This window comes from Varanus komodoensis, unplaced genomic scaffold, assembly GCF_004798865.1.
Source record: "Varanus komodoensis strain SLA01 unplaced genomic scaffold, ASM479886v1 scaffold5, whole genome shotgun sequence".
Taxonomy (NCBI): domain Eukaryota; kingdom Metazoa; phylum Chordata; class Lepidosauria; order Squamata; family Varanidae; genus Varanus; species Varanus komodoensis.
Window position 1 is genome coordinate 8,530,263 of NW_025336087.1, and position 13,046 is coordinate 8,543,308.

Genomic DNA, 13,046 nt, shown 5'->3' on the forward strand with positions numbered 1-13,046 from the left:
CCAGACAGTCAACACAGAAATCAGATTGACTATGTGCTCTGCAGCCAAAGATGGAGAAGCTCTATACAGTCAGTAAAAACTAGACCAGGGGCTGATTGTGGCCCAGATCATGAGCTTCTGGTTGCAAAATTTAGGCTTAAATTGAAGAAAGTAGGGAAAAGCACTAGGCCACTCAGGTATGACCTAAATCATATCCCTGATGAATATACAGTAGAGGTGACAAATAGATTTAAGGAATTAGATCTGATAGACAGAGGGCCTGAAGAACTATGGATGGAAGTTCACAACATTGTATAAGAGGTAGCAACTAAAACCATCCTAAAGAAAAAGAAATGCAAGAAAGCAAAATGGCTATCTGAGGAAGCTTTACAAATAGCTGAGGAAAGAAGGGAAATGAAAGGCAAGGGATAAAAGGAATGATACACCCAATTGAATGCAGAATTCCAGAGAATAGCTAGAAGAGATAAGAATGCCTTCTTAAATGAACAGTGCAAAGAAATAGAAGAAAACAATAGAATAGGGAGGAGCAGAGATCTCTTCAAGAAAATTGGAGATATGAAGGGAACATTTCATGCAAAGATGGGCATGATAAAGGACCCAAATGGCAGGGACCTAACAGAGGCAGAAGAGATTAAGAAGAGATGGCAAGATTACACAGAGGAACTGTACAAGAAAGAGCTTAACATCCCTGATAACCACGATGGGGTGGTCACTGACCTCGAGCCAGACATCCTGGAATGTGAAGTCAAATGGGCCTTAGGAAGTCTGAGCAACAACAAAGCTAGTGGAGGTGACAGTATTCCAGCTGAGCTATTCAAAATCTTAAAAGACGATGCAGTAAAAGTGCTACACTCAATATGCCAGCAAATTTGGAAAACTCAACAGTGGCCACAGGATTGGAAAAGGTCAGTTTACATTCCCATCCCAAAGAAGGGCAATGCCAAAGAATGTTCAAACTACCGCACCATTGCACTCATTTCACATGCTAGCAAAGTTATGCTCAAAATCCTACAAGCTAGGCTCCAGCAGTATGTGGACCGAGAACTACCAGAAGTACAGGCAGGATTTCAAAGAGGGAGAGGAACTAGAGATCAAATTGCCAACATACGCGGGATCATGGCGAAAGCTAGGGAGTTCCAGAAAAACATCTACTTCTGCTTCATTGACTATGCTAAAGCCTTTGATTGTGTGGATCACAACAAATTGTGGCATGTTCTTAAAGAGATGGGAGTACTTGGCCATCTTATTTGTCTCTTGAGAAACGTATATGTGAGTCAAGAAGCAACAGTCAGAACTGGGCACGGAACCACTGATTGATTCAGAATTGAGAAAGAAGTTCAGCAAGACCGTATACTGTCGCCCTGCCAATTTAACTTCTATGCAGAGCACATCATGAGAAAGGTGGGCCTAGATGAATCACCAGTTGGAATTAAGATTGCCGGGAGAAATAACAACCTCAGATATGCAGATGATACCACTCATGGCAGAAGTGAAGAGGAACTAAAGAGTCTCTTGATGCGGGTGAAGAAGGAGAGTGCAAAAGTTGGCTTGAAACTCAACATTAAGAAAACAAAGATCATGGCATCCGGTCCTCTCACTTCCTGGCAAATAGATGGGGAAGAAATGGAGGTAGTGAAAGATTTTATTTTCCTGGGCTCCAAGATCACCGCAGATGGGGCCTGCAGCCAAGAAATTAAAAGACGCTTGCTCCTGGGGAGGAAAGCTATGGCAAATCTAGACAGCATACATAAAAGCAGAGACATCATCCTTCCAACAAAAGTCAAGGCCATGGTTTTCCCAGTTGCAATGTATGACTGTGAAAGTTGGACCATAAGGAAGGCTGAATGCCGAAGAATTGAGGCCTTTGAATTGTGGTGCTGGAGGAGACTCCTGTGAGTCCCTTGGACAGCAAAGCGATCAGACCGGTCAGTTCTAGAGGAGATCAACCTTGACTGCTCTTTAGAAGGCCAGATCCTGAAAATGAAACTCAAATACTTTGGCCACCTAATGAGAAGGAAGGAGTCCCTGGAGAAGAGTCTGATGCTGGGAACAATAGATGGCAAAGAAGAAGGGGACGGCAGAGGATGAGGTGGCTAGATGGAGTCACTGAAGCAGTTGGTGTGAGCTTGGGTGGACTCCTGGAGATGGTGGAGGACAGGAAGGCCTGGAGGAATGTTGTCCATGGGGTCGCGATGGGTCGGACATGACTTTGCGACTAACAACAACATAGGATATAAAGATACAATAAAACCAATAATTAAAACAGCATTAAAAATATAGGGAAAATAAAAAAGGCCACCCCAAGGTTTTAGACAAAGCTTTGTTCCTGCTTTTGATTCAGTTATTGCTATGCATTTCTTCCTCTCCTCTCTCTTTTCTGATTTAAAGTTATTTTAATTTGACTTGTCTTTTAATATGGCAGCATGTCAGCTTCACATGATCCTTTCTGGCCTTTTATCCAAACAACAACTTTGATAATTAGGTTAAGCTGATAGATGATGACTGAACTGTAGTCACACAGTGGGTTTCCTGGCTGAATGAGGATTGGAACCCAGGAGTCCTGGTTTCTAGTCTGATATTCCAACACTTATACCATGTTGACCGTTGTTATAGGCTTTCACAGGAGCCAGTGTGAATAGCAGATGCTGCCCACTGTACACCTTTGCCCCCTTAGATGGTTTCAATTGTTTTAGCAACAAAGGGCATGCAAGTTTGTCTGCTTATGTTACAAAACATACACTAGTAGTATGCAGGATTAAAATTAACCATTATGGTAAATCACACTCTCTTAAAATTATAACAGATTGTTCATTCTGCCTCTTACTTCTTGGAGACTTTGGGATTTCCTAAAAAAGTGAATGTTTCTGTATTATTATTATTATTATTATTATTATTATTATTTCTCCCAAAGTGCACAATGACCCTATTTGCAGCTCCAGATAAATGCAGAATATTTGTTGTCTGTCCGGAAGGAGCAGAATACATTGCTGTAGCAAAACGTGCAAAACCTGCTCATCTTCAATGGATGCTCTTCCTTATTTATGAAAAATATATCCTTCCAATGTTTCTATTCAAAAAAATTATCCTCTGTCAGCCATTACAAATGAGAACTGTTCCCTGTAACATAAGATACTTGACTGCTGTATAGAAGGTGAATACAGACAAATGTTCATTAAAAATGTTTGCACCTGCTTGAAAGGTATCATATAGAAGTTATTTTAGAATTCAGCCAAATGAAGAGGGTTTCTCAACATGTTACAGCAATTTTATAGAAATTAGGCAAAAAATGCAGCTTGTCCCAGTCCCTTTGGTGTCCTTTCTTCATTGTTGCTAAGGTTGATGGGCTTGATTTTTTGCACAGTTTGGACAAGTAGAGATTAAATGATTCTTGATTTTAAAAATTAAATATATAGATTTGGAGATATACCCAACACAGAAACAGGACTGCTTAATTACATGTCAATTTTGACAAATCATTTGAGCATCAAATGCCATATCCTTCTAAGAAAAGGAATGCGGGCTATTTCTCCCAATACAAATAGAAAGTGCTTCTTCCTTTTTTCTAAAACTTCTTTTTCACATTATATATGAAATATCTGCCAGGTTTTACTATATGGGATATTCTATCATTTTCGTAGGGCGCAGTGTCCTAATTTTTAGTGTCCTTTGTAGACTTTAATGTATTCTTGCCATCCCAAGGAAAATGATATTTCAGATTATTCTGGATGTCAGTTCACTCCTAATAAATATGGAATGTAAGTGTGTACATGAATGTGCATCCTATCCTTTTTTCATTTGGTGGGAAAGGCTTCTTCCTTTAGGTCTTGAACCATCCATTTTTTTAATTGGTATCAGAGTTCAGTACAGATTTACCCAAACTGTAGTGCATTGCTTTCCCCTTATAACTATCCTTTATTTGATCTTCTGTTACTGTTCTACACCTTATAATTACACAAAAATATACATGAATTATCCTTTTCAATTATGTAAATATTTAAAAATTCCACAATGCAATTCAGTCTTTCTTCCCCAAATGATTTATTTGAAAAGGTAAATAAAGCAGTAAAATTGAGCAGTATTATAGCATTCTTTTCTCTACACATTTTCAAAGATGCAGGCCACAAAAGCAAGTAACAAATATCTTCCCAATGTTGCATGTGTATAAAATGTTTCCAGTGAGCTATAGTTTATTACAATAGGAAGAAGTGTGCTAGCACATCCACACTTTGCCTGCCCCTTCATTTTGGACATCTGTCTTCAGTGAAGCGTTCTTGGTTTCTTATACCACAGTTTCCAATGACATCTGAATTGGGAAAATAATTTAAAGGACTTCTTAAATACCAGGATATCCAAATCCTGACTTATGTAAATACAGATCCACTCAACCTGAACTGGGACTGCAAATTTCAATATAAAATGCCCATGTATCTCCTTAATCTTCTAAGGCAGGTTATTCTATTATGTCAACTCACTTTATTAGTCAGTTCCTCCATCTTCAAAATCTTGACAAAACCATTCCATAATTGTTGAAGTTGAAATATTATTCCTGGGCAAGTCACATACTATTTTTACCACAGCCAAAAAGTGGCATCTCCAGGAACCAGGGAACTGGCATCTCCAGGAACCTCAAAAATCTAACATCAGTGTTGACTCAAAGCTTCAAAGCTTTATCTCTGACCTCTTTTTTATCATTCATATTCCCCCCAAAATGAATAATGGATGACTCCCCATAGTTACTTAAATGATGTATTGGTTTCCTACTGTAAACCTTTTCACTGCTTCTCTCCACCCCACTTATTAGCAAGATGAAATCTGTTTACAGTTTTAGAAATTTTAAAGTGTTTTTCCTTGTTGCAGTGATTTGTGGTTTCCTCAGCCAAAAAGACAGGACAAAACAAGAAACTCATCAGTAGTTCCAATTAAACTTAAGAGCAGCAGCCAGTTTAACAATTGGGAAGGCAATGCCTGAAGGCAACATCATTCAACAACCTATAAGGCTAGTCTTGGGGCTTAAATAAAAGAGTGAAGTGGTTTAAGACTAAGTATTGCAGAGAGCTGGAAACCTGAATCCAGTCTTGCAGATAAAAGAAACATTTATTTGTTATCTTCTCACCAGTAGTTCTTGTAATCTCTTGATCTTATGCCGGTCCTTATGTACTGAACCATATGATTTAAAGATTAATTCTTCTCAGTTACTTATCACTTTTGGTGAATGTGCTATATTACTTTATTACATCTGAATTTCTTTCCTATGTTTCTATGTTGAGTGATCAGGAAACTTGATAAAAGTCCTTTCATACGTTCCATCCTCCTTCAGATATTGTTTTAGCTGTCCAAACAATTGCCTTTGCATACTTCCTATGTACTTTTTATAAGCCTGGAACTTTCCAAGGATTATAGGAATAATTCAAATATTAAATTTATTTTATTAATATCAGGCAGCATAACTAATCAAACTGACTTATTCTCCAGTAAGTTGAGTAACCAAGTTGGATTCTGAAAAGGCAGGGCAGAAGAAAGTGGTTATAGCAAGGATGACCACACTTTGTTGGCCAAAATGAAGTGAGGTTCAAATCTGAGGACTGAGGATCTAAGCTAGGGTTGGCAGACAGCAGTATGTCTTTGAGAAATGTACACTTCTAAAAATTTGAAATTGCATTTATGACAATGCCTAATGTATAGCTTTCAGATAGGTTATGCAAGTTAGCACACATAAACAATTGCATACATTCATATCAGCACTATTTTGAACAGAGTAGATAGACTTAACACAAGTACAAGGGATAGGACCATGCACCTCAGCCCTGATACCAGTGTTTTCACACATGCTGGCTAAACCCTCTTAGTTCACCCATAGAAGTAGAACAGGAGAGTCTACAGAAGGTTTTGTGGGATCAAGAATCCAGATAAAGCAAGGTTCCCAGAGATATAGAAGTATTTAGTCACATCCATGCAAATAGACCCCCACACTCAACAAAGGGAAGTTATGGACTGCCATGTGCAGCCCCATCCCTCCTACCCTATGCATTCAATTCCACTGTGACGCCCTGACTCTGGAATCCCCTCTTCAGAGAGGCGCACTTTGCATTGTATATTTTTTGGCATCAGGCTAAGACCTTTTTCTTTTCCATATATTTTAACTGTTAATAATGTACTATTGATTTATCCATTTTAATCAAATATTTTTATGGACCCAGTTCCAGTTTAGGTTACACTTATAGCTACAGTTCTATGATTGTAGATAGGCTGTGGCTATAATTGTTACTATTATTACTATTAGTAACACTAATAATACTATTATTTTGCTTGTATTAATTATTATTTTACTTTATTATAATTTTATAATGTTTATTTTAATGGATTTATTATTTCTGTTATTATTGTACTTAGTTAACATCTCATATTTATCAGGCACTATGAGGAGATGATGGATTATGTAGGAAGGGCCCCTGTATACGGCTTCTGCTGCCTGTGCTGTTCTTTTAAAATGTATTGCATTTTAACTGTGTTTTTATGTTGTAAACTATCCAGAAAACTCATGAACTGTGAATAGCATAAAAAACTTGTTGAATAAATCATGTTTGAATGTTCCAAACCAGGAAAAATCAGCTGGGTTGAACAGAAACTCAGCTTCACTATTGGGTTCTAGGTTTCTCAAAGGAAACGTGTTTTAGCCTGACTTTAGGTTGCATTTATAGACACAGACGTTTGCAGAATTCTGGGAATTGCTTCCTGTCCTGTCCTGTCCTTTCCATTGATAAGCTGCATTTCTGTGATAAGATCAAACTGATTTTGGCAGAAGGCCCTTGTGCTCTCTTCAGCCACTTACTTGGCATGTAGTGTCATCTCATTTTGTGAGCAGTGTAACAGTGGAGCAGGAGAAATGCATAATATCTCAACTCACTCCCTTTGACTAGGGAGCTTCACCAGTGTTTTGAACACAGCAATATACCAAGTTAACTATTCTGCTGTGATGCTGGTTACATACCACTCATATGAGCAGTATTGTATGAGTTTTACAGGCATAAAATATATTGATAAACCATAAGATTCTCATGGTTCAACACTGTATTGAGGGTCTATAAATATTTCATCAGTTTCCATTATAAACTGAGTAGCTTGTAGTATGAGAAACTTAGTGACTAGCCTTCTTTTTCTTTTTACAATTCCTAATTCCTGACTGGTATATCTTGATGTTTGCAGTTATTCTGAGAGAAGGTAGGAAGAAACATTTTGCTTGATATACATCATGCTGTTCACAGATGTTTGTATGGAAATGTCTAGGCTGCATTCCCAAAGTGTTCAAAACAGTTTCCTTTTAAAACAAACAAATAAATAAATACAGTTTAATGAAAATGGCTAGAACAACCAAAACATTCACCAGAGAAAACAGCCAAACACAAGCTGCAATAAAGTCAGGAAGGCAGATGACAAAACTGGGTGGGATAGCTAATACCCTAGAAGAGAAAAAGAAGAGTCAGGGTGATCCTGATAGTTTGGAGCACTGGGCTGAAAACAACAAAATGAAATTCAGTAGGGACAAATGCCAAGTTTGGCACCTAGGAAGAAGAAACAAAAAGCATTTTTAAAAGATGCGGAATACTTGGCTCAACAATACTGCAAGTGAAAAGTGTCTTGGAATTGTTGTAGATCACAAGCTGAATATGAGTCAACAATATGATGTGGTTGCTAAAGGGACATATTCTATTTGGGACTGCATTAATAGAAGTATCATTTCCAAATCCCATGAAATGCTAGGTCCCCTTTCCTCAGCTCTGGTTAGGCCTCATCTGGAGTTCTGTATCCAGTTCTGGGCACCACATTTTAAGAAAGATGCAGACAAGCTGGAAAGCGTTCAGAAGAGGGCAGCAAGGATGATCCAAGGTTTGGAAACACTGTCCTATGAGGAGAGATTGAGAGAACTGGGCATGTTCAGCCTCAAGAAGAGATATGATACCACTCTCTAAGTACCTCAAAAGCTGTCACGAGGAAGAACAGGATTTCTTCTCAGTTATCTCTGAGATCAAGGCAGAATAATGGGCTCAAGTTACAGGAAGCCAGATTGCAGCTAGATAGCAGGAAAAAACTTCCTGACTGTTAAGAGGAGTATGACAATGGAACCAGTTATCTATAGGGAGGTTGTGGGCTCTCCTACGCTAGAGACAATCAAGATGCAACTGGAAAGCCATCTGAGAGGGATGGTTTAACTTGGTGTCATGAGACTGAGGGAACTGGGTCTCTTCAGCCTGGAGAAGAGGAGACTCAGAAGGGATATGTTGGAGACATACAGGTATGTGAGGGGATGTCACATGGAGATGGGTAGAGACCTGTTCTCCCCTGCAGAGGAAGGCAGGACGCGCTCCAATGGAGCAAAGCTCAGGGAACCCAGGTTTCATTTGGATGCCAGGAAGCACTTCCTAACAGTTAGGACCCCGAGGGTGTGGAATGGGCTTCCACGAGAGGTCGTTGAGGCCCCATCGGTGAGGGTGTTCAACGATAGGCTGGACATGCACATGGTGGGCATGTCATGAGCGAAGCCGGCTAGAGCCAGGGGTCAGACTAGATGGCCCGGGAGGCCCCTTCTGACTCGCTCTGTTTCTATGTTTCTATGTCATGCACTGAGCTGGAGGTTGGACCCAATGGCCTTCTGACACTCTACTATTCTATGATTCTGTCCAATTATAAATGGCTGGTCTCAAATCTATTCCCACTCCTTCTTAAAATAATACCTATTTTAGTTTAATATGAAAAGCTGATATACTTTACCAATCTTTTGGCAATCTTTTGGATTTCGATTTGTCTAACTAACACTGCAGTCCTGTATTTGTTTACCTAGGAGTATGAGCTAAATAAGCCTTACTTCAGAGTGAACTAGTAATGGATTGTACTATTAGTGATCTTAGTAAACTTTATTTTATAATGTATGCATGTATCAAATGTGAAATTGGCAGCACTAATAAATATATGCTTTATAAAGTTGGTTTTTGTTTTTTTTTTGCTTCCTAAATGCAGAGGAGGAAGCTGCCCCAAATAGCATCATTGCAGAATATCTTGAAGAAAAAAAGAAATACGAACAACTGAGGAAACAACAGCCAAAGAAAGGGTCTTCTCGTGAAGATCAGGTATAGTTGAATTTCAAGAAACTGGATTTTTTTAAAGCCATACTTCCCAGAAAATTTAACTTTTAATTTTATTAATGTTTAATTGCACATGCTGAAAACTTTGCTAAATGCTTGGGTTTTGTACACCAGTTACCTTCAAACTAGGGTTTTTTTTGTGACGGGGGGAGACTTGGTACTTTATTCTTTTTTTTAAATTGGAAAAAGTTATATACTGTACTATCATTCCTAAAAGGTTTTTTGTGTAGATAGGACAACCTGAAAACAATCTGATATTGTGCAATATACTCTTTGTCCCTAAATTATTTTGGTTACTGTTTGGTCACAATTTGTATGTTTGTCATAGATTATGTGTTAGATGGTAAGGCCTAGCAGTACGTTTTATGGAGGCTCTGTTGCTGCCTTTTGTCACCTGGCTTTCCTCTGCTTAACTCAACTTGCTGATTTCCCATATGTGGACACCACAGAGAATAGAAAGAAGAAAAACAGGTTTCATGGTTCTTCCACTGGCAGGCATCATTTTGACCTGCTCGCATTCCAGTGCCTTCTTATATAGCTGCTGTTACAGTCTGCTGGGAACTGAGCAAGAAAGCAAGGATTCCTCAATGAGAAGATCAGTAATCCTAGTCAGAAGTCCCTGCAAAATTATTTGCCCATTCCTATCTATCTTTCACTACATTATGCATTAATGGGGAAGAGTGTGTTTTAGAACATACTTGCAGCTGGCGCAGAGCATCAGTGAGGGCTGTAACTCGCAATGACTGAATGCAACAACAATTCACTGCCCACCCTAGCATGTGTTCCAGAAACGTCTGCGACATTCAGCATTCTTTGGCAGACAACTTAATGGGGAAGAGTTCTTTGAATGAAGAACCTTTGAAAACTACTGTAATGAATTAAGGTTTTGCACATATACATGTGTGCACAGAGACACACAAGCAAACTATTAATGCTACTTATATTTCATGAAAAGTACTTGTGACCTCCCTCAGATCCAGAGTGGCTGCAGTATAAAAACATATAGAGATCTGAACTCAGACCTTTGCAAGAACATAGGCCGCACTATTACTTTCCATAGGATTGAGAAGCAATTTCTGGCTGATAAGATACCAAGGCAGTCATCCTTCCTTGTGCATGTTGGACTGCAGGAAAGTTCTTGGACCTTCATGAACTGAGGCACATGAAGGCAAAGTCAAACAAAAAAGTGACATACAAAACTTGGAAAAATAATCCACTTTTCATAATTTGCATATCTCTAGCTAATATCTTGCTATGCATTCATAAATAAGGAGAACTTTAAAGTGTTTTTTAAAGTATTTGCTCAATTTATTTACATGATACATATAATCACAGCAGTTCCAGGCTAGATCGTCTAGACCAAGTTTGCATAACACACCAGGCTCACTGTGGGTTGTTGTTGTTGTTGTTATTATTAAACCTATTTGCTTCTTTAACCCTGGTGTGTGTTGGGTGCCATTTTCAATATGAAGTCCTATGTTTAATATTCACATAACACCTGAGGACTGGGTTTAAACTGCATGCTGAGAGTTGCCTATTCAAAATGGTGCATCATGCATACCATGTTTCTTCGTAAGTGAAATAACACACAGTAAGCCCAGTGCGTCATGCAAAGTAAGCCTTTGAGGAGTTGTGCAATCAGGCATGTTGAACTGGGCAAGTTTTCAACAATCTTTTTTTTTAATTCCAGACATTGGCATTACTAGACAAATTCAAATCAAAGCTAAACCAGGCAATAGCAGAAACTCCTGAGAAAGAAGTATCTGAACCTGAAGTGGAGGATGATGAAGGATGGTAAGGAACTTTTGAATTCAGACTACATTTGTCTAAGGAAGTGTGATTAAAGAAATTAAGCATCTAAAACAGGATGTTTAAGTGGACTTTATCCAGGACCATCTATGTTGAGCACTGGAAGGTATTGTCCCAGCTAAATAGATTCAACTGCTAAAACACTTTTTAGTTTTTTAGAAAATTAAAACAGTTTCCCCAGAAAGTAGAACCCACACAGCATATTTGACCCATCTTTGGACCTGATTAGGTTATTGAAAGAGCTAAATTATGTAGCGTTAATAATATGGGATCATTAGAAATTTTTCTCTCTTTATGGAGCATGAGCATAGTACACTGTGGCTTCTCTTACATAAAAGTATGAATCTTATGTTTATAATCACATCTCCAAAACTTGAAAAACAGAAATAAGTCTGGAAATAAATTATATTAGTTTTTGGGAGACTTTGTTTCACAGATTGTTCACATGCATGCTCTTGCACACCGGTGAAGAATGTAGACAGTTTCTTTCTCAGGGAAAAGTCCAAGTAGGAATTGAGAAATCAGTTCAGGGATTTGTGGAAGGAGCTAAAATATGGAGGAAATGGCTAAACTACGCCACTTGCATAAGTGCTGCCATAACCAGGTTATCTGTCACTTCAAAGCCCTGCCAGAGATGGGGAATGTGGGCTTGCCTTTTCTTTCATTGCCATTGCTTCAGCTTTGAGCTGGCACTTCCCTGTCACACTCTGGGGGGAATGTATGGGCCTTGAGTCCAGCCATGCAAAGCCTCAGTTTGTTCCGCCTTAGCAATGCCTCATTTGGAGAGTCAGAAATGGCTGAAACACCAATCACAGTAGAACTGCAACATCAGTGGGCCACATAATACAGCCCCTTCCCACCCTCCTGGTATGAGCAGTGCCACTGAAAATTGCAGAAATGAGGGGGATGGAATGTAGAAATGTGTGATTGATTGATTTATACTTCAAGCCACTGCAGAAAGCTAAAATGCCCCATTTTAGCTACAGTTCAGACAAATTAGGCCATGTCATCTGCTGCCAAGTCAGCAGCACATTGCCTGTTTTTTGTCACAGCAGGAATATGGCCTATAGCTGGTCCAATGGGGCAAAAATAATTCCAAGAATATGCAAAGTTGGCCACCCTGAATTGACACTCATGGAGCTTGTCTACCTTGTTGTAACTGTCTCTGATGTGTGGATCTGCTGCTCTGAAATCACAGTATTTTAAGTGCAACTAATTTGTTTCCAACTCCATGTATTTAGAATGACATGTTGGGCGTGTCGGTATCTAAGTGCTCTGGTTCAACTGAGTTTCCATGAGTTCAGCATTCCTGCTTTTTTGACACCATGGGTCAAATCACATCCAAATGGACAATGGTGGGATTGTGCATGCCATTTCACCTTGCTTAGATTCCCTCCATTCGTGGTTCGGGCAAACTATAGCTTGCATAATTTCTGGAATGGGTCACTTGCTAACTGTTCCATTTTAATGGACTTTTTAAATGAACTTTTGCATGCAGTACACGTGTTCTGTCACTGATCTGTGTTCTCTTCCCCTACAGTTTGAAGTGGGTTTTCATTTCTGGGTAGGAGACAGACTGTCCTTGGCAAGGACCACAATTTCTCCAATTTACATGTTACAGAAAGCTATGGCTAGACCAAACCAGGAAGCCATAGAGGGAACTGGCTTGTACTGGAAAAAGAAGAGGTACAGTCCAGATATTCAAATCAAGTTTAGCTCAGGAATGCAGAACCTCTTTCATCCCAAGGGCTTAGAAGCTTTTCTAAAAGCTTTTCACATTTCAGAAAAGCTCTCAAAGACTGCATTGTTGTAGTGGGTAGAACAAAGACAAGAGGAATAGGGCCAAAATATTGACAGCCCAATATATTGTAGCTTGAACCCCTTACTGACTGAAACAAGCTTTAGGAGAGGGATTCCACCATTTACAATGGGGGAAAGGTTGCACAAAAGCCAAGAGACCAAGTGAGCAGTGACTAGGGAGAGGTGAGTATGGCTATCTTGGAGATGGGTCCCTGGAGCTGAGGCTCTGCACCTCTGATTTAGCCATTACGTGTGAACCAAGCAGAGGACTTGTTCCTTTACTTGGAAAGTCATAATACC

At 39.2% G+C, this 13,046-nt stretch overlaps 1 protein-coding gene across 2 annotated transcripts in view; it reads left to right on the forward strand.

Annotated features, from left to right (window-relative positions):
• CWC27 (CWC27 spliceosome associated cyclophilin) overlaps positions 1–13,046 on the forward strand; it is a 146,308-nt gene that overhangs the window by 97,910 nt on the left and 35,352 nt on the right. For both annotated transcript variants that reach the window (XM_044446235.1, XM_044446234.1), the window contains exons 12-13: positions 9,013–9,122; positions 10,828–10,931. In XM_044446235.1, coding sequence (XP_044302170.1) covers positions 9,013–9,122; positions 10,828–10,931 — 214 coding nt within the window. The remainder of the gene's footprint in view (positions 1–9,012; positions 9,123–10,827; positions 10,932–13,046) is intronic.